At 39.9% G+C, this 20257-nt stretch overlaps 1 protein-coding gene across 1 annotated transcript in view; it reads left to right on the forward strand.

Annotated features, from left to right (window-relative positions):
• Positions 1-20257, forward strand: part of PRDM5 (PR/SET domain 5) — a 210247-nt gene that overhangs the window by 54844 nt on the left and 135146 nt on the right. The window contains 1 exon segment of the mRNA XM_086704306.1: positions 18654-18776. Within this exon segment, the coding sequence (XP_086560432.1) occupies positions 18654-18776 (123 nt within the window).

A 20257-nucleotide genomic window follows, 5' to 3' on the forward strand; every position in this document is an offset into this window, starting at 1 on the left:
GCGTGGAGCAAGTTTTTCTCATTTTTGTGTTAACAGCTGCCAGTGAAGTGAGATGCCCTCGACAAAGAAGGTGTTTTGTTGCTTTGTAATTTTAGATGACTTATCTTTAAAGGTAGTTTGTTGTAAACTTAAAAACACTTCTTCAAGGGAAGCCTAGATTTGTAAGCATGCTTTTAAAAACTCAAACTAATATTACATAGTAGCTTTTGAGCATCAATTTCCTCAACTGCTCTTTATTGTGTTGTACATCTGTGCTTTTAATGGTTTATTATGTCTTTACAAGGTGAAAAAGTATTAGAAAAATATTTATAGTCAATAGTTTCCTTATGTGTTAAATTCTTGATGCAAATTTGATATCTCTATTATACTAGTGAAAGTATACTGGTAGCTGTATAATAAATGTAAAAAAAAAAAATAACCCCATAATTGAAGGTTTAAGATTTGGGGAAAACTGATGAAATGGGAAATGTAGAAACATGTTTTTTGTCTGTTTGTTTGTTTGTAATTTTATAAGAGGAACTGATTATCTGTGTAACCCAAGAATTAGCGTTAAAGTTTATAAATATGTAGTAGGCCCCTTCCTTATTCTTTTCCTCCCTTGTTTCATTTAATGTAAGACTGAATCCCTCACGTTAAACATATTTATATTACCCTTAAAGGCTTAAGGCATATTTTACATAACTGCTATTGTGTAGATTGTAAGTCACAATTATCATCTCCTCCAAAGTGAAAGAAGCAAGAAAATGAGGATCTCCCTTGGTCTGACTGCTTCAAGGAGCTGGAATCTGACCAACACCCTGAATGAGCTTAGAAGCAGACTCCTACATACACTTCCCCATACACCCTGAGCAGAAGATCCAGTGACACCTTTCCAGACTTCTGACCTCCAGAACTTTGAGATAAGAAATGAGTATTGTTTTAAGCTATGCGGTTTGTGGTAACTGTTATGCAGCAGTTGAAAACAAATACAGATTTTGGTACCAGGAGTTGGGTGTTAGTTTACTGTTTTTGCCTATAACAAATCACCACAAACTTAGCGGCTGAAGACAGCACCTTCTTCTTCTTCTTTTTTTTTTTTTTTTTTTTTTATCAGACTGTTCTGTAGGTGACAAGTCTGGGTGGATTCTCTGCTTAAAGGTTTTCCAAGTCCATGTCAAAGTGTTGCAAAGCTGGGTTCTCATCTGGAGGTTTTGATGATCAGTTTGCTCCCAAGCTCATTCGTGTTGCTGGCTGAATTCAGTTCCTCGAGGTTATAGAACTTTTCTATTGCCGGCTGCTGGTCAGGTTTCAGTCCCTTGATCTCTTAGGGGTCACTCTCAGGCCACCATGTAGCCCAATCATCTCAGTCATAGAGAATCCTTCTCATGTCAAATTCTTCTCATGCTTCCTGGCTCTCTGACTTCTGTACTTACAAGCCAGAGAAAATTGTCTTGTTTTAAATAGCTTGTGTGATTAGGTAGGCTCCCCAGGGGTACTCTCCCTTCTGTGATACAGTGTGATCAGAGGAGTGATATCCTATTGTACTCACAGCTTCCACTCGCACTCAAAGGCATTCTCAAGGGTCATGGGGTGTAACTTTTTTTTTAGGATTCTGCTTACTAGTTGGCAACTAGGGACCAATGTTGTAAGGATATTGAGTTTGTGTAATGTGGTAGATTCTGGAATCAGATTGTCTTGGTTTGAACCCTAGCGTCACTACCTAACTAGCTGTGAAATCTTGGATAAGTTATTCTGTTTTTGCCTCAGTTTCCTCATTTGTTAAATGTGGTTAACATGTAGCACCCACCTCATGGGGCTGTTTTGAGGAATATATTATATATTATGTGTAAAGGTGCTTATTAGCAAAGTATCTGACACATAATAAACACTCAAGAGCTGTGAGCTGTTATTACTATTATTATTTGTTTTTTTCTTTCTTTTTTTTTAACATTTATTTATTTTTGAGACAGAGAGAGGCAGAGCATGAATGGGGGAGGGTCAGAGAGAGGGAGACACAGAATCTGAAACAGGCTCCAGGCTCTGAGCTGTCAGCACAGAGCCCGACGCAGGGCTTGAACTCACAGACCGCGAGATCATGACCTGAGCCGAAGTCGGCCGCTAACTGACTGAGCCACCCAGGCGCCCCTTATTATTTGTTCTTTAAAGCAGATCCTTTTATGTTTCAGTTTTCCTAGGATGAATTTGACTAAATATAAAGCATATGTTTAGTAAAAGGAACATGATACTCATACACATGGGAGACCTGCATCATTGGAGAATCTGACTGTCATGAGCATCTCTCAGATGGAAGTGTGAGTGCCATTCCCCTGCTCTAGGCAGGGAAGTTTGCTTTTAGATGGCCTAGGCCAGGTGTGTGGGGGTGTGTGCCTATGTTTTGGCTCAGTTTCAGCCTATCAATAGTGGTGTTAGACGTCCCAGAGGAATGCCTGGGGACATTCATCTAGGTTCATGCCACTTTGTGGTGAGCCCCCCAGAGACATTTCCCCAAATGGGGACATTGTTGTGGTAGGACTGCTCCTTATTTATGGTTCTTAATTATGATTGCAAGATGAACCTCAGCAACAACCATCAGGGAACTTTGGAAAAATGAGTTTATTACTTATGGGTCCTGGAGGGTACATGGCATGCATGGGACCACACAGTGAGGTCGTGGATAGAGACAGAGGGTAGAGACATGGATAGTGGACCTGGGTTTCTACCTTTTATTGGAGTTGAAGGTGGGGTGCCTAGGGTTTTGTGGGTATCCTCTTTATTGATGAATTTAAAACATACGTGGGGGTAGGAATTGAAATATGGGAAGGGAAAAGCAAGTGGTCAGAAGGTCAGGGTCAGTTATCTATGTCTACCAGAGCTCTCTAAAAAGGGAACTTTATGAGTGGGACAGCCAGATTCTTTATCTAGCTGTGTGGTTGTCAGTGTCTTTATTCAAGATGGATATCTTTGAAGTGGATGCCAAGCAATCAAAATCTTAATGTCAGGCATTTACATTACAGTCAGAAAAACCCAACTGTCAGATACTCACACTTAGACCTAGAAGCCATGCAGTGGGAAGAGGCTGGAGTGGCCTGAGCTGAGATGAACCACATCAGCATGTGAAGGCCTTGTATGTCATGCAAAGGAATTTGGACTTCTGATAGGCACTGGGCAGCTTTTAAACAGGTACTGGTAGGAGGAGATGCACGAACGACCAAGAGAACTCTGAAGGCAGTGTGAAGGATGAATTTGAAGATAGATTTTGAATCAATGTGGAAAAATACTCAATTATGAGAGTGCTATCTATATTCAGATAGTGGATCATTGTCAGGACGTGCCCCAAATCCAAGAGCTTTCTTCCCTTGGCATCTTTATAAGAAAAGGTTAGGAAGCTCTGCTGGAGGTGAGGCTGGGTCAGACTAGAGAGGTCTGGACCAGGAGGTCCTGGTGGATGCTATTGACCAGGAGATGCAGAGCATCTTGAGCTTCTGAGAGCATCAAGAAGGTCCAGGCTTGAGTGAGATTTGAGTTTAAGAGTAGATGGGAACCCAGGAGATCAGTCTATGAGGAGTGTCTGAATTGGTACCTGGGGAGTAGAATCCACCATTTGGGCTGCATATCCCAGAAGAGAGGGACTGATGGCATGGAGGACCTAGGAGTCCCACCTGGCAGGGACAAGGCCGGCTTTCCTCTGGCCTCGGGCAGATCCAACAGTGCATGACTGTCAGAAAAAGGTTGGGATTCAGGAAAAAGAATCCAGTGAATAGAATGACTGCCCTGTGTGTAAAGCAAGCTGGGTAGGAGCCCAATCACGTATGGACTAGATTGGGAATGAGAGACTGTCCCATGGGAGAACAAATAAAAAAATGCAGCTTTAGTATTTTATGATACAGAGTCAGAACAGAATTAACGCCAGGGTTGACTCAGCGATACCAGACTAAATCATCTCAGTGTCTGCCCATTTTCTTAAACAGGCCATGAACTGGCCTCAGGTCAGGGGATTTGAGAGTGAGGACTAAGTGACCTGAGTGCTGAATTCAGAGGGCCCACCCAGATGGTCCACTTAGTCCCCCATCTCTGGAAGGGACCACATTCCTGAAGGATCTGTTGGAATGTCCAAGATTTCTTTTCTGAAGAGCTCCCCCTCCCGAGTGCGTTCTTAGTTCCAATGACTCCCTGGATATGTAACGCCAGCTGCAAGACAATCAGATCAAGGGAAAGCCTCCAGCTTTCTTTATCAGAAAAGATCCCCTACTGCAATATTTGTATCCTAGGTTTAGATGGCATTCCTTACCAGGCCTTTGTTGCCAGAGCAGTTACTGGTGCCAGACACAGCTTGGTCTGTAACAGAGAGATATTCCTATTGCAGTGATCCTGCCTCCTGGCAACACAAGACTTTTGGCAGAATTCTCGAAAATGAGCTAAAGTAAGAGAGAAGCATGTAAAACATAGATGTTGTGGCCCCTTTTAAGCCAGTCCTTCTGTTCAAATTTGGATGGTAGGAAGTTAAGAGCTTTACCTAGAAATTTGGAGCAAGGAACCTAAATGTTTCAGGGGCAAGTAGAGATCAGCTTCTTGGACAAAACTTCTTTTTCTGCACACTCCTTAACTCAGAGGGTACTCTGCAGATCACCCTTACTGATAATGTTCTTACTGGTGAATGCCCATGTGGCATTCATGGGCCTTCTTTAAATTATATATGAGGGTCATATTTTGCCATCTTTCCACTGTGCCATTATACAACTCAAAGATGGAGAGTCAGGAATCATCGGCCAACCCACCCCATGGTCTAGACGTGTGGAAGGAAGATTTGAGAATTGTCTCCTTTCCTCTTTGATTGCATGTAACATATATATTATTTAAATTTTGTGCCTATATTCCTTCATGTAATTACCTGAAATATGCCTGTCTCTATGGTTTTGTCTGCTTTGGATTCAAAACTTCTAGAGGGTTAATCTGTCTAATTTTCTCCTTCTGTACTCTATTTTTTGGATATTAGGTACCAACATTCAAGGCTTTTATTTTATTTTTATGTTTATTTTTTTTCAATATATGAAATTTATTGTCAAATTGGTTTCCATACAACACCCAGTGCTCATCCCAAAAGGTGCCCTCCTCAATACCCATCACCCACCCTCCCCTCCCTCCCACCCCCCATCAACCCTCAGTTTGTTCTCAGTTTTTAACAGTCTCTTATGCTTTGGCTCTCTCCCACTCTAACCTCTTTTTTTTTTCCTTCCCCTCCCCCATGGGTTCCTGTTAAGTTTCTCAGGATCCACATAAGAGTGAAACCCTATGGTATCTGTCTTTCTCTGTATGGCTTATTTCACTTAGCATCACACTCTCCAGTTCCATCCACGTTGCTACAAAGGGCCATATTTCATTCTTTCTCATTGCCACGTAGTACTCCATTGTGTATATACACCACAATTTCTTTATCCATTCATCAGTTGATGGACATTTAGGCTCTTTCCACAATTTGGCTATTGTTGAGAGTGCTGCTATAAACATTGGGGTACAAGTGCCCCTATGCATCAGTACTCCTGTATCCCTTGGGTAAATTGCTAGCAGTGCTATTGCTGGGTCATAGGGTAGGTCTATTTTTAATTTTCTGAGGAACCTCCACACTGCTTTCCAGAGCGGCTGCACCAATTTGCATTCCCACCAACAGTGCAAGAGGGTTCCCGTTTCTCCACATCCTCTCCAGCATCTATAGTCTCCTGTTTTGTTCATTTTGGCCACTCTGACTGGCGTGAGGTGATATCTGAGTGTGGTTTTGATTTGTATTTCCCTGATAAGGAGCGACGTGGAACATCTTTTCATGTGCCTGTTGGCCATCCGGATGTCTTCTTTAGAGAAGTGTCTATTCGTGTTTTCTGCCCATTTCTTCACTGGGTTATTTGCTTTTCAGGTGTGGAGTTTGGTGAGCTCTTTATAGATTTTGGATACTAGCCCTTTGTCTGATATGTCATTTGCAAATATCTTTTCCCATTCCGTTGGTGGCCTTTTAGTTTTGTTGGTTGTTTCCTTTGCTGTGCAGAAGCTTTTTATCTTCATAAGGTCCCAGTAATTCATTTTTGCTTTTAATTCCCTTGCCTTTGGGGATGTGTCGAGTAAGAGATTGCTACGGCTGAGGTCAGAGAGGTCTTTTCCTGCTTTCTCCTCTAGGGTTTTGATGGTTTCCTGTCTCACATTCAGGTCCTTTATCCATTTTGAGTTTATTTTTGTGAATGGTGTGAGAAAGTGGTCTAGTTTCGACCTTCTGCATGTTGCTGTCCAGTTCTCCCAGCACCATTTGTTAAAGAGACTGTCTTTTTTTCCATTCGATGTTCTTTCCTGCTTTGTCAAAGATTAGTTGGCCATACGTTTGTGGGTCTAGTTCTGGGTTTTTTTTTCTATTCCATTGGTCTATGTGTCTGTTTTTGTGCCAATACCATGCTGTCTTGATGATGATAGCTTTGTAGTAGAGGCTAAAGTCTGGGATTGTGATGCCTTCTGCTTTGGTCTTCTTCAAAATTACTTTGGCTATTCGGGGCCTTTTGTGGTTCCATATGAATTTTAGGATTGCTTGTTCTAGTTTCGAGAAGAATGCTGGTGCAATTTTGATTGGGATTGCATTGAATGTGTAGATAGCTTTGGGTAGTATTGACATTTTGACAATATTTATTCTTCCAATCCATGAGCAGGGAATGTCTTTCCATTTCTTTAAATCTTCTTCAATTACCTTCATAAGCTTTCTATAGTTTTCAGCATACAGATCCTTTACATCTTTGGTTAGATTTATTCCCAGGTATTTTATGCTTCTTGGTGCAATTGTGAATGGGATCAGTTTCTTTATTTGTCTTTCTGTTGCTTCGTTGTTAGTGTATAAGAATGCAACTGATTTCTGTACATTGATTTTGTATCCTGCAACTTTGCTGAATTCATGTATCAGTTCTAGCAGACTTTTGGTGGAGTCTGTTGGATTTTCCATGTATAATATCATGTCATCTGCAAAAAGCGAAAGCTTGACTTCATCTTTGCCAATTTTGATGCCTTTGATTTCCTTTTGTTGTCTGATTGCTGATGCTAGCACTTCCAACACTATGTTAAACAACAGCGGTGAGAGTGGGCATCCCTGTCGTGTTCCTGATCTCAGGGAAAAAGCTCTCAGTTTTTCCCCATTGAGGATGATGTTAGCTGTGGGCTTTTCATAAATGGCTTTTATGATGTTTAAGTGTGTTCCTTCTATCCCGACTTTCTCAAGGGTTTTTATTAAGAAAGGGTGCTGGATTTTGTCAGAAGCCTTTTCTGCATCGATTGACAGGATCATATGGTTCTTCTCTTTTTTTTTTATTAATGTGATGTATCACGTTGATTGATTTGCAGATGTTGAACCAGCCCTGCATCCCAGGAATGAATCCCACTTGATCACGGTGAATAATTCTTTTTATATGCTGTTGAATTCTATTTGCTGGTATCTTATTGAGAATTTTTGCATCCATATTCATCAGGGATACTGCATTCAAGGCTTTTAAATCAACACTTACCATTCATCTTTCATTCTCTCCTTAACTCTGGTTTTTAATTCCAAAGAGACTTTTCTTTATGTCTTCTTTAAAAAAAATTTTTTTTAATGTTTATTTATTCTTGAGAGAAGGAGAGACACAGAGCATGAGAAGAGAGACATAGAGAGAGAAGGAAACACATAATCCACAGCAGGCTCCAGGCTCGAGCTGTCTGCACAGAGCCTGACGTGGGGCTCGAACTCACGAACTGCAAAATCATGACCTGAGCTGAAGTCGGATGCTTAACCGACTGAGCCGCCCAGGCGTCCCTAGGTCTCCTTTTTATATATGAAAATTCTCAAGTTGAATGCCAAGCATATATCTTCCTGTTTAGTGTTTCCTTCAAATTGACATTGGCTTTTCAATTTCTCCCTAGTATCAATGAGACTGATCACACAGGCTTACAGTTTTGGAGTATTTGCAACTTTCCTTGGCCTGTACCTCACATTAATTTCACACACCCAGGTATTTATTTTTCAGTGACCCACTGTTTTCATTTTTATAGCTGTTACCTCTTTCTAGAACTTACTGATTCACATCTAGGTCATTCATAATAGCCTGTCTGGTTCTTTTTGCTTTCACAAAATTTTACCTCCACCACACAGTCCATTCTGCATATTAGAGTTGTTGGCTTATCATCCACTTCCCTTTATATTTCCAGTTTGAAGCAAAATATTGGCGGAGTTTTCATTCTTCCTCCATGCAGTGGTGTTATGATTACCAAGAAGCTGATCCCTGTGGGGGTGGGTCCTGATTCGACTTAACCATTGACATTCCTGTTAAATGGAGGACAAAGTATCCTACTTGATGCAATCATCATATATTTCTTGTTTCTCTGATTTTGCTACTTGAACCACCAAATTTGAGTCCTGTCATCTTTTAATGTGTCTTCCCAATCAAATTTACCAGTATCCTTCATCTTGCCTTCTGTGCAAGTCATACTGTTATGACTAGGCTACTCCACCTTTCTTTCATTGGTATAATTTTTTTCCAGTGCAGTCATACTTTATGCAGGGCTTAGGTTCTGAAGCAAGTTCTTAAGGCAACTGTCTTATATAGTAAAAATTGTGAGCCATGAAGGAATGGTCCTTACTATTTAAATTTGTTTTCTTTCTTTGATTTTTTTCCTCATTTCTTATTTCCTTTAATTGAACAGATGTCGTTTAATTTGTGTAAGTTAATATGAGTACAGTGGAACTCTTGTTAAGTTTTGAAATGACCTTCTGCCTCTTCTATTGACAAATTTATATCCCATCCATTTAGTCCCTGGACTGAACTCATCTTGTGTACTGGGGATCCCCAAGCCTACCCCCACGTTTGGAGATTCACTAGAAGCATTCATGGGATTTAGCATATAATTTTACTCATGGCTAAGATTTATTGCAATGACCCAGTAGGAATATACTGTAAAGCCAGATCATAAAGGGAAAAGGCACAGGCAGAGTCTGCAGAAACCCATGAGTAGATTTCCTTAGGCTCTTTCCCTCGCATGAAGTGTCACACAGAGCACACTCTTCTCTCAGTAATGAACTTGCAGCCACACACATGATGTTTCTGTACAAAGAAGCCCATTAGAAATTTGGTACCCAAGGTTTTTATTGGGGACTTGTAGGCATTTTCTGCATCACATGTAAGAAAATTGCAGATTTACAGAAGAAAAGCAGGTGTTGAGCATAAACGAAATTGTTTCCACAGTCTAGGCACAGTGAACCACCCTTGTTCACTATTGACTGGGGACACTCTGAGAACCCGAGTTCCCACATGCCAGCCAAGGGCCAGTCTTACAAGCAGACTTTCTAAGCCTGGTGGTCTCCAGCCTGCTGGGTTTACACTTTTTGCACACCTCTTAGTTGGAAGCTTTTTATAATGTACTCTTCAGTGCTCTGACATTGACTTTTCATGTTGGTCCATCCAGGGGACCTGGAACTGTATGTTATTTTATACGCATGTGTACTAAATGTTTTTGAAATGAATCAAGTTCATATATATATACCACTTTATAACAATCAGTACATTGTTTTGTGAGTTAAAAGAAGTATTTGTTTTCTGCTTCATTAATATTGAAGATGTTGAGGAAAGGAGCTGTTTTCTAGAATTTCATTTGTAGCTTTTCCTAGTACGTTTTAAAATAACCAATAAATGTACAGTAAATGTCCAATAAATGTTGTTTACTGATAACTGTTGTCACTTTTTAGAATTCTTCATCACAGAACTATAGTTGTTGGGTGATTATGAGAAGGTAAAGGATGAACTTCAGTAATTGAGAAACATTGTTGTCTTAGGTGCATTTTATGCAAAGATAACTCATTTGGTCTGTATTGAGTTATGTACATTTTGAAGATATGAATGAAGGGAATATAATTAATTTAAATGGATTGGGTAGATTTAATTTTAATGGCCTGTAGAAAAACTATGTACTTCACAAAAAATCTGAAAACACGATGACTACAGCAGTGGAATTTGGGTTAGAAGATCAGGATCAAAGGAAAAGTAGATACTTTTTTTCTCTTTTTTTCCCCTCCCTGTGAACTGCACACTGCTCTTTGCTATTCAGTGTTTCCATAAACTTTGCCTAGAAGTTTTCAGATACAAAGCATCTTATCTAAAAATACCATCAAAACTGTGCTCTCTGGATCTTGGAGATTATCATTTTTTATACAACCAGCTCTTTCCAATAATTTCATGTCTGAGAATTAGAATTTTGCTACTCAAATTTGCTTATTATTATTTGGCACATTTTGTATACTCTTTTTGAAAAAGTTTATTTATTTTGAGAGAGAGAGAGAGAGTGGGTGAGGGGCAGACAGAGAGGGAGAGAGGCAGAATCTCAAGCAGGCTCTGAACTGCCCGAACTGAAGGGCACAGGTAACCCTTTTAATATGTCATAGGGAATGTTCTCCAGAAGCTGACTTCAAGGCTTTACATTTGTATAAGTTTCAAATATATATTAAACAATTGGGCAACACTATAGTCTCATAGAGCTAACTAGATTTAAATTTTTGTTAATGTTTATTTATTTTTGAGAAAGAGGGAGACAGAGTGCAAGTGGGGGGGCGTGGGCAGAGAGAGAGAGGGAGACACAGAATCTGGAACAAGCTCCAGACTCTGAGCTGTCAGCACAGAGCCCGATGCGGGGCTCGAACCCACAAACTGTGAGATCATGACCTGAGCCGAAGTCGGACACTTAACCAACTGAGCCACCCAGGCGCCCCAGAGCTAACTAGATTTAAAGTTTTGTGAATTATTTCTGCTGCATCTGATGGATGCTACCAAACTGTCAGGAGACATGTTGACTTTATTAATATGGTTTTCTAATTTATTAGTGAAGTAACACGTATAGAGAAATCAAAAAGTAAACCACTAAGTAGTCAAAATAGATGCACACACTAAGCCTTGTGTATCCTTCACAAAAAACCTCTAAAGCAATAATATAATATGCTAACGTCAGCAGAATTTACTTTTTATGCAATAAAAAACTTTTCTGTCCAAAAGTGTCACTGACATTTGAATACCTGAACATGTTTGTAAAACCATAGAAAGGGATGATGGCTACACGGTGAAGGCTATCTCATCAATTTCCTGTGGAAAACAGGATACACTTTTGACTTTGTCTTTCAGTTTATGTTAGTTATTCCTTCTTTTAAAAAAATAGCCCAATTTTCTTTTTTTTTTTTTTTTCAACGTTTATTTATTTTTTGGGACAGAGAGAGACAGAGCATGAATGGGGGAGGGGCAGAGAGAGAGGGAGACACAGAATCGGAAACAGGCTCCAGGCTCTGAGCCATCAGCCCAGAGCCTGACGCGGGGCTCGAACTCACGGACCGCGAGATCGTGACCTGGCTGAAGTCGGACGCTTAACCGACTGCACCACCCAGGCGCCCCATAATAGCCCAATTTTCAAAATACTTTGAAAGGCAAGACTCAAAAAAGGAGTGCTTTTAAAAGTTGTACATTAAGTCTCACATTACCTCTCATAAAATGTTTTTGAACCTTAAAAGGAAATAAAGGCCATGACAGTTTTAAAAAAAGACACAATAGCTGAGCTTTTAGTGCATAAAATATTTATTGACACCATTACCAAATAAAAGGTTTCCATCTCTGAGTGGTCAGCTGCCTAAGCATAGATAGATAGGATTTACTTAGCTATGTAAATTTGACCGAGTTCCTCAGTTAAATTCGCCTTTGTGTCTGACTGTATCACGAGAACTTGCTTTCTACAGGTTACTTTTATATAAAGGCAACCTCAGTTAAGTGTAAGATGTGGGGCCAAAAAAGCCTCTTTGATTTTAAGTTGCATCACTAGACATGCTGCCCAGATCCTGGGTCATATAGTCCTTTGTATGCTGTCTTCTGTCCTCCATTAAGAGAGATCTGACAGATGGGTATGCATCTGTAGAGAACAACCAGGATAGCAAAAGAGCCTAAATCACATCAGACAAGGAGAGAATGATTTGTCTTGTAGAAGAGAAAACAAAGAGAAGAAGGGACTCTTGCCTTCAGGAACTTGAAGGCCTGTGTGTATAAGAGAAATTAAAACTACAGAAGAGGACAGAGCTGGAGTTGATGGCAGGTGGTCATAGAGCAACGTGTCTCAGTTTGGCAGAAGGGAGAGTGTGAGTTCTGTGGAAATGGCATCTAGATTTGCTACTATCTTATAATGGCACCTGCTCTTACTGCACGTGTCCAAGCAGAGGCTCTTTGAATGTGTGTTTGATGTCAATAGAGGAGTTTAGCATATCCTTCATGTCCCTTCCTTGGAAAAAGTTAGCATGTTTCTGGCTGTGCCATTGAAAGTATTGTTTGTCTTTAAGGTGTCTGTTAACCACTGTGAGCCTTGGTTTCTTCAGTTTATTAATACTTGGTGATTGCAGATATCATTGGTATAATGTACTGTCCTGCATCTTATTTCATTCTATGCTCTTACAGTTTCTGTGAGGTCCCAGGGCAGAGATTATTATCCCCAAGGTCAGGAGACCGTGGCTCTGCTCCGTGACAGGGAATGATTCACTCTAAGTGGTACAGTCAGAGTTTGGGTAACACCTCGCTTTTTGATTTCTAGTTCAGCATTTCTCCCTCTTGGGAATACTTTACTGAGGTTCCTTTCAGCTTGACATATTTAGGGCACTAATTATTTGTAATGAAAAACAGATTTAACTTTTCACATCAATCCTTTTAAGTTATTTAACTTCCTGGGCATAATATTATGAATGCTGTTCAGTTAAAGAGACAGGGGTTTGTAAAAGTCTGTGTTTTCTCTGTCTGCTTTCCCATCTGAAGATGGGAATCTACGGGTCGAGATTATTCGATAATATGGAGGAGGAGATACAAGCAGATATACTAGAATGGTGTGTGTGTGTGTGTGTGTGTGTGTGTGAGCACAAAACAAGAATTTTAAACAGAATCTTTTCGAAAATCAACAGAAAAGAAACCCACACCCTTTGCTTAGAAACTATAAATCACGTTTCCTAGTACAATCCTTGCTGATTTCTGAAAGTATGTCTCTTTGTTTTAAATCTGACCACAGTGTGCTGTCAGAACTGATCACTTGAGCAAACTTCTGGTTATTAGACACTGAAGGCAGGGCATTTGGCCTAACTTCAGTTAAAAACAATCACAGAAAAAAAAATTGCTTGTCCTTTGGATCCAAAAATATGATGACATTGTATACTCCAAAGATATCCATACCTTAAATCTTAGTGCTTGAAACTACGTTCTTTGAAAAACCTTGTTGAAAGACAGGCAGGGAAGTGTATTTTCTTTACTAAATAAATCCTACAGCATACTGTGACTTCTTGTTAAGGACATTACTGCTGTATTTTTTGGAGCTGACGGTACTTCACTGCGTTAAATTTTACCTTATGTTAGATAAGATTCTATTGGTTATATTTTGCCATGTTCTGGAGACACATCTGGCTGATTAGCCTTGCCCTGATGGCCTGTTATGTATTGTGTGAAAAATTCCTCAGACATTCAGAATAATTGAAAGAGAAAAATAGAGTAACATTGTAGATTTTTTTCCCTGTGAAAATTAACTATCCGAATATTAAGTAAGCCCTGCTACCCAATTTAACACAGAACATACTTATATTTAAGGAAAGAGAATTTGTATATGTGCTGCCGAAGCGAGCACTAAGGAAAGAGAATTTGTATTGGTTACCTGCTGCCAACTTTTTCTGTTACCTACAAGTTAGGGTTTTCTCCTACTGAGCTGAATCCTTTTTGTAATTTCCTTTGTTCTTTACTGGGTGGGAAGACATCAGCTGTGACTTCTATTTAATACTAATCTTTCCTCTGGAAAAAGGGACAGATCTAAAGTGGCACGTTCTCTAGATCACTTCAAAAGTGATGTCAGTAGCATTTAGCAGAGGCTAGAACCTGCCAAATTCCTACACAGTGATAATCTTCATTTACTATAAAGTGGCAAAGTCATAAACAACTGTATTGAAGTGTGAATGTTTTCATTTTTGCGTGAGGGTTTCTTCCCCTTCCCCACCTTCTCTAACTTTTTTTCTGTAACTGGCTTAGGAAGTCTGTGCAAATTAAACAGAGTTTGGGGCTGAGATAGTTTTTACTGCAAGATGAGAACATTTACTTCACTACAGGCCCCCAGGCATGCGGAAGACTGTTCTCAGTAGGACAGTAACCCATACACTTCATTTTCATGAAAATTCAAATAAAAGATGATGGTATTTGGAAGACTAGTTTTGATGGAAAAAAATACACTTTGGCTGCAAAGGTTAGTTAGATGCTGAAACATGATACTTAAGAGGAGTATCTTCTTTATTTGTTGGACTTTAAAAATGTTCAATTTATTACCTCAGGGTTCAGTATCAAATTAAAAATAGATAAATGGAGACTTTAATAGTAGCCATCTGTCTGGAGAGTTTTTATTTGGTTTCTCTGGAGAGAAGAAAGATGGCTTAGATTATCTTTGAATGTCTCTTTTAGATATTTCATGAGGAGAATGCTGTGGTCAGGGGAGCAAGATAAAAGTCATGTGAGCAGATAATCTAACAGCTTTAGTGAAGTGTTGAAGACAGGGATAGGGGAATGAGGAAATGACCAGGCACTCGAAAGTTGGGGAAAACAGGGAGCCTGCAAAGATTGCATAGGAACGTAAAAGTCATTTGGGTAAGGGTGTCTAGAATAAAGTAAATGCAAAGTGGGTCTGTTAATGAACAAAAAAAATGATTTCGACTATGAATATGTAAGCAACCATAGTAACATCACTGCCTGTGATAGTGTTGTTATGAGAATGTAAGTAATAGTGAATCAATATATAGGTTTGGATCTATTGAAAGTATCATGTTTCATCAAAATTTTAATATAAAATTAAATTGTGCTTGTCCCTTAAGCTGGAATGTAGTGTGAGAAGATTATGGACAACCAGAGAGTGCATATATCTAACGGACTGGAAATGAGTCAGTAATACTGAATAATTGGACGTATTTGGAGCCAAAGGGCCTGGGAAAAACACTGAAATATATGAAGAACAGACAATGCCCCTGGTAAAATGTGCTTACTATAATAAGTTACAGAGCAATCTTTGTTATGTTTCACATCTTTGGGAAAGAATTCCAAATATCAACCACATCTAATATATATTGTTCTTAATACTAGGTGACAAATGTATGACTTAGAAGGGCCATTGACTGGTTTCTGTAAGTAGTCATATCCTCTCAAACTGAGATATGTCACAGACAGAGCCATTGGTGTTTCCCTAAATAAACTTAGCTGGATTTTGTGGATTTCAGCAGTAGTTGTGTTACTGGTGGGAGAGTCTGTTGTGTGAATGGAGGTCTTGGTCCTTGGATTCTCCACAAGAAGATTTACATGGGGATCCCTGCCCCTCAAAAAGACAGTCAGAAGGAAAGTAGCAAACACAAAGCAGTTTATTAAAGGGAAAGTACACTCCTAAATCAAAGTGGGTGAGCAGGCAGATTCCCCTGAGGTAGAATGGCCCCTAGGTTGTTTTGGGATTGGATATTATTGGGTCTCTGTGGGCTGGGAGGAGCTGTGAGGTACAGTGGCATGGTCTCTAATGGAGGCTGCTTCTTTTCGTTTGGGAGACGCCCCCTACAGGTTGGGAGGAGGAGTTTGAACCTACAAGATTTGTATATGAACCCACAAAGCAGCCTTTCTCCATGGGGGTGGGGAGGCTGTACCTGCAATGCAAAGGCATTATAATGAGTCTAGGGGTTACCCAGCGGTGGAGGTGAAGAGAAGAACTTATGCTCTGCACCTGTGGCTCTTGATTTGCCAGTCCCAAGGTTTTGGAAGCCACAAGGTGAGACTGTTGTGCCTCCGGGCATTTAACATGTTGCTTATTTTTCACCATCCTTGCCTCCAGCTCAGGTCTGTACCATTCCCCTTGTTGGATTTGGGACTCTGCCTCTGGGTGTTCCTTCCACTGCTCCTGTCCAGCTTCTACCTAACAGATGTAGGTTTTTAATTTTGGTCTTGAGAAAAATATTTTTTTCAAGCATCTAATGGCATTGCCACTTGTTCTGCTTAATTTAGCTGTTTGTCAATATAGTTTTGTTACTGTAGCTAGGGAGGAACCTGGCAAGGAGAATTTATACCCAAGTATTTAAAATTATTTGCCCTGTTTAAAGAAAGGTGGGTTGATGTCCTCTTTGAGGAGAGTTGTAGAAGGTCCTTTCTATCTATCCTAGCAGTGTTTCTGGACATTTCTGATGTTACCTGTTGGGCAGTGAGGGTTCCGGGTTGAGGGTAGGAACGTAGTACAATTTTTAAGTGCCTGCCAAAAGAGATCTTCTCAGCATGAGTTTATTTAGTGGGAAGTTACAGATTCCCATAGCTTCACACTTAAACATGAGATATAAATAGTAGGTGTTTATACTCCTAACTTCTTCTTTTAGCCAATTATAATATTGAAAATTAAATTCCTCCTTCTCAGTGAGGTCTGGCATTTCATTAGCAAGATTTTTAAATGATTATTGAGAATCCTTGGGCATTTAAGAAAACAGGAATTGTTTGAGAAGCATGGCAGTGAATGTATATGATAGTAGAAACAGGTAAACTGTATTTTTTCTGAACAATATTTGCTGAAATCTTGAAATATTGGTTTTTTCAGTGCATGTAGCAGATATTTATATATGATAGTTTTTGTGGGTAACTTGACCTCTATAGATGGCTTCCTGGTCGCATGTTAGTACATGATTGGGCCAGTGCAGTCTGTCTGATCTCAGTACCCATTATTTTCTCAGTTGCTCCTTCTGTTCTAGTCCCATGGCCTTTTTGCTGTTCTTTGAACAAACCTAATTTGTCTTTAACCCAGGGCCTTTCTATTTGCCTTTTATTTGCTGTTCCTTCTGTCTGGGAGCACTCTTTGGTTCTTCACTGGCTCATGCCTTCCTTCTTCTTCCTCTTTTTTTTTTTTTTTTTATCTATTTTGAGAGAGAGAGAGTGAGAGAGAGCAAGTGAGCATGTGCACATGTGCGTGAGCTGGGGAAGGGCAGAGAGAAAAAGAATCCCAAGTGAGCTCTGTGCTGTCAGTGCAGAACATGACACGGGGCTCGAACCATGAGCTCATGACCTAAGCCAAAATCAAGAGTCAGATGCTTAACCGACTGAGCCACCCAGGTGCCCCTGGTGCCTTCCTTCCTTAGAGCTCTTTTCAGATCACCTTGTCAGAGAGGCTATGCCTGACCATGTCATCTGAGACTGTTCATCTCCCCTCACTCTGCTTCCTGCTACTCTTCTTTAGTTGTACTCACAGGACTTATCTTTACCTGAGGTTATATTCTATACTTGTTTGTTCTGAAGTGCTGCGATGCCAGGCCTCATCTATCCTGTTCACTAAAAGATTCCCAGTGCCTTAAGCTGTACCAGGCACATGGTAAGAACTCAATAAATTATGTTGAGTGAATGCATGATTTTCCAAATATACCATGAAAATACATATCTTATTAGGCTGGTTGTGCTTTATTTTATTAAATAAGATTTTGAAAATGTAGAATATGTTTATCCCCACCCCAAGTCTGCAAAGGTGAATTTGCATTCTTACATTTGTGTTACTTGGTGTTAGGGATCTGAAGTGCTAATCACTCATTCCTTCTTTCTTCTCCCCTGGATTCCAATTGAATATAGACACACAGTGAGTTGAATAGAGATTGATATATGTATTATTAAACTGAGCAGTGCCTGATAATCTACAATGCGGGGGCTTTGGAGAAGCTTGGTTTAAGGCAACTTGGGTTCAAGAATGTCCAATAGATTACACACTTCTTTGGCAGTTACCTTCCTCCCTCCAACTGAGTGTTGAGTGGTTCTGACCAGAAGGGCTTATGGCATGAAACACAAAGCAGAGGGCCCACTGTCCTCAGCAAGCCATCAGCAGCCTATGAAAAGACAAAATGGGGCACTTGGGTGGCTTAGTTGGTTAAGCGTCCAATTCTTGATTTTGACTTGGGCATGATCCCAGGGCCATGGGATTGAGACCCGCGTTGGGCTCTGTACTGAATGTGGAGCCTGCTTAAGATTCTCTCTCTTTCTCCCTCTGGCCTTCTCCCCCACTCATGCGCTCTCTTTCTCTCTAAAATAATTTTTTAAAAAAAGACAGAATGGAACTTGTTTTATTCACCTACTAGTTAAAAATGTGAAAATGTGGCTCAATGGATGTTAGATTCTACTGGTTACATTAGCAAGTCCTCCTCATATGGAAATGATTCAGTAAACAGGTGGAGAGACAAATTGAAAGGATTGCTCCAGCTCCACCCCCTCAACTGGGAACCAAGCAGTATCACCCTCTTCAGTGGAAAAAAGGGGACGGGTTGCAATTATGGTTATCCCCTGAGTAATTGCAGTTGCAACACATATATTGAAATATACCTACAAACAAATAATTTTAACCAGAAAAGAGCTATCAACACAGGATGTTTCTGAGAGTTGCTTGCAGTTGTGAGTCATCTAGACATCTGCCAGATAAAATATTAGGCTCTATTTGTATGTGTGTTTAAGGGAAAGAATGGATGTTAATCCAGCATCTATTCAACACCTGTCAATAAGAAAGGTATATACTTATGAAATAATATCATATCCTACCCTTGATATGTTTAGTATGACTAATACTGACTTCAAGTGCAAACTCAGGAGCTTTTTATATTTCAGGTTCGTGGGAGTAAGGGAGAAGTTCTATACATTTTGGATGCTACCAATCCACGACACTCCAACTGGCTTCGCTTTGTTCATGAGGCACCATCTCAGGAGCAGAAGAACTTGGCTGCCATTCAAGTGAGCTTATTTGCTTCTTATTTGTACTATGTATGTTCTGTGAGGGGAATGAACTAATTTCTAACTGCACTCCCTGTTTTAGATTTATTTCCCAATGACTTGCTTCAAATAACAGTAACTATCTCATAAAGCAGAGAAGTCTCATCTAGTCAGCATATGCAGGAAAGGGCAAGTCTAGTTGTAAATTGACACCAGATCACTCACTTTATGGGAATTCTTGAGGGAACGAATTACATGGTCTGATATTGTCCTTGGCAGATCTTGTTTTCAAGTACTTTTAATTCATTCAGTGGATATTGATAGTTTCCTTAGTTTGTTGGTTGTTTGGCTCATAGTAGGATATTCTGTGTTATTGTTTGGGAAAAGCTTCATGGAGAAAATTTACTTGGGTATATCCCCATGACTGGACTTTGAGCTTCTTGAGTGAGGATAGTGTATTACTCAGAATTTTCCAGAGAAATAGAACCAATAGGGTCTCTATGTCTATGTCTATGTGTATATATGTGTGTGTGTGTGTACACACACACACACACACACATATATATATATATTAGAGAGAAATGGTGGGGGGTAGAGAGAGACAGAGACACAGAGAGAGATTTATTATAAGGTATTGGCTCGTATGATTATGGAGGCTGGCAAATCCAAAATCTGCAGAGCTCAAAATCCCACTTTGAGTCTAGAGGCCATAGAACAAGGAAGCTGCTATAGAATTTGAATTTGAGAACCATCAGGCTGCCATAGAATCAAGAAGAACCAGTGTCCCACTTAACATGCTGTTAGGCTGGAAGAGCAGATATTATAGTGTGAAGGTCATAAAGCAGGAGAATTCTCTTATTTGGGGGAGGATCACCTTGTAGTTCAATTCAGGCCTTCAACTGATTGGATCAGGCTTACCCACATGTGGAGGGCAATTTGCTTCACTCAAGTCCATTTATTTAAATGTTAATTTCATGCCAAAACATCCTCACAGAAACACCCTGAATGATGTTTAAACCACTATTTGGGAATCCTGTGGCTCAGTTAACAAAATTAACCACCCAAGCGGGAACCGTATTTTATTGAATTCTGTCTGTATCCCTGTATCCTAGTATAGTGCTGCATGTAATGTTAGGCTCTGATACAAACTATGAGTTGAACTTAGGTGATTCCACAGTAGAAACTCAGCCAAGAAGAGAAGAAGTTAAGGCAATAAGTTCTTAGAGGAGTTCTCTAATTAAAACTCACTGATTGGATGGTTAACAGAACAAAAAAACATTACATTCTATTGGGGAATTGACTCATTTCATGGGAAAACCCAGCTCATGGATCCTAAACTACAGAAGAAGCAGCAAAACAATGGTTAGCAGAAGTAAGAGAAGGGAAAATAATAAGGGAACTAGTATTTCTTTAAGTATTTACCATGTGTGCTGTTCTAGAAGCTTCATATACATCATGTATTTATTCATAAGAACTGTGAAAGTTTAATAATTTGCTGAGGG

This window comes from Puma concolor, chromosome B1 (genome assembly GCF_028749965.1).
Source record: "Puma concolor isolate L17-30 chromosome B1, mPumCon1.1.hap2, whole genome shotgun sequence".
Lineage (NCBI taxonomy): Eukaryota > Metazoa > Chordata > Mammalia > Carnivora > Felidae > Puma > Puma concolor.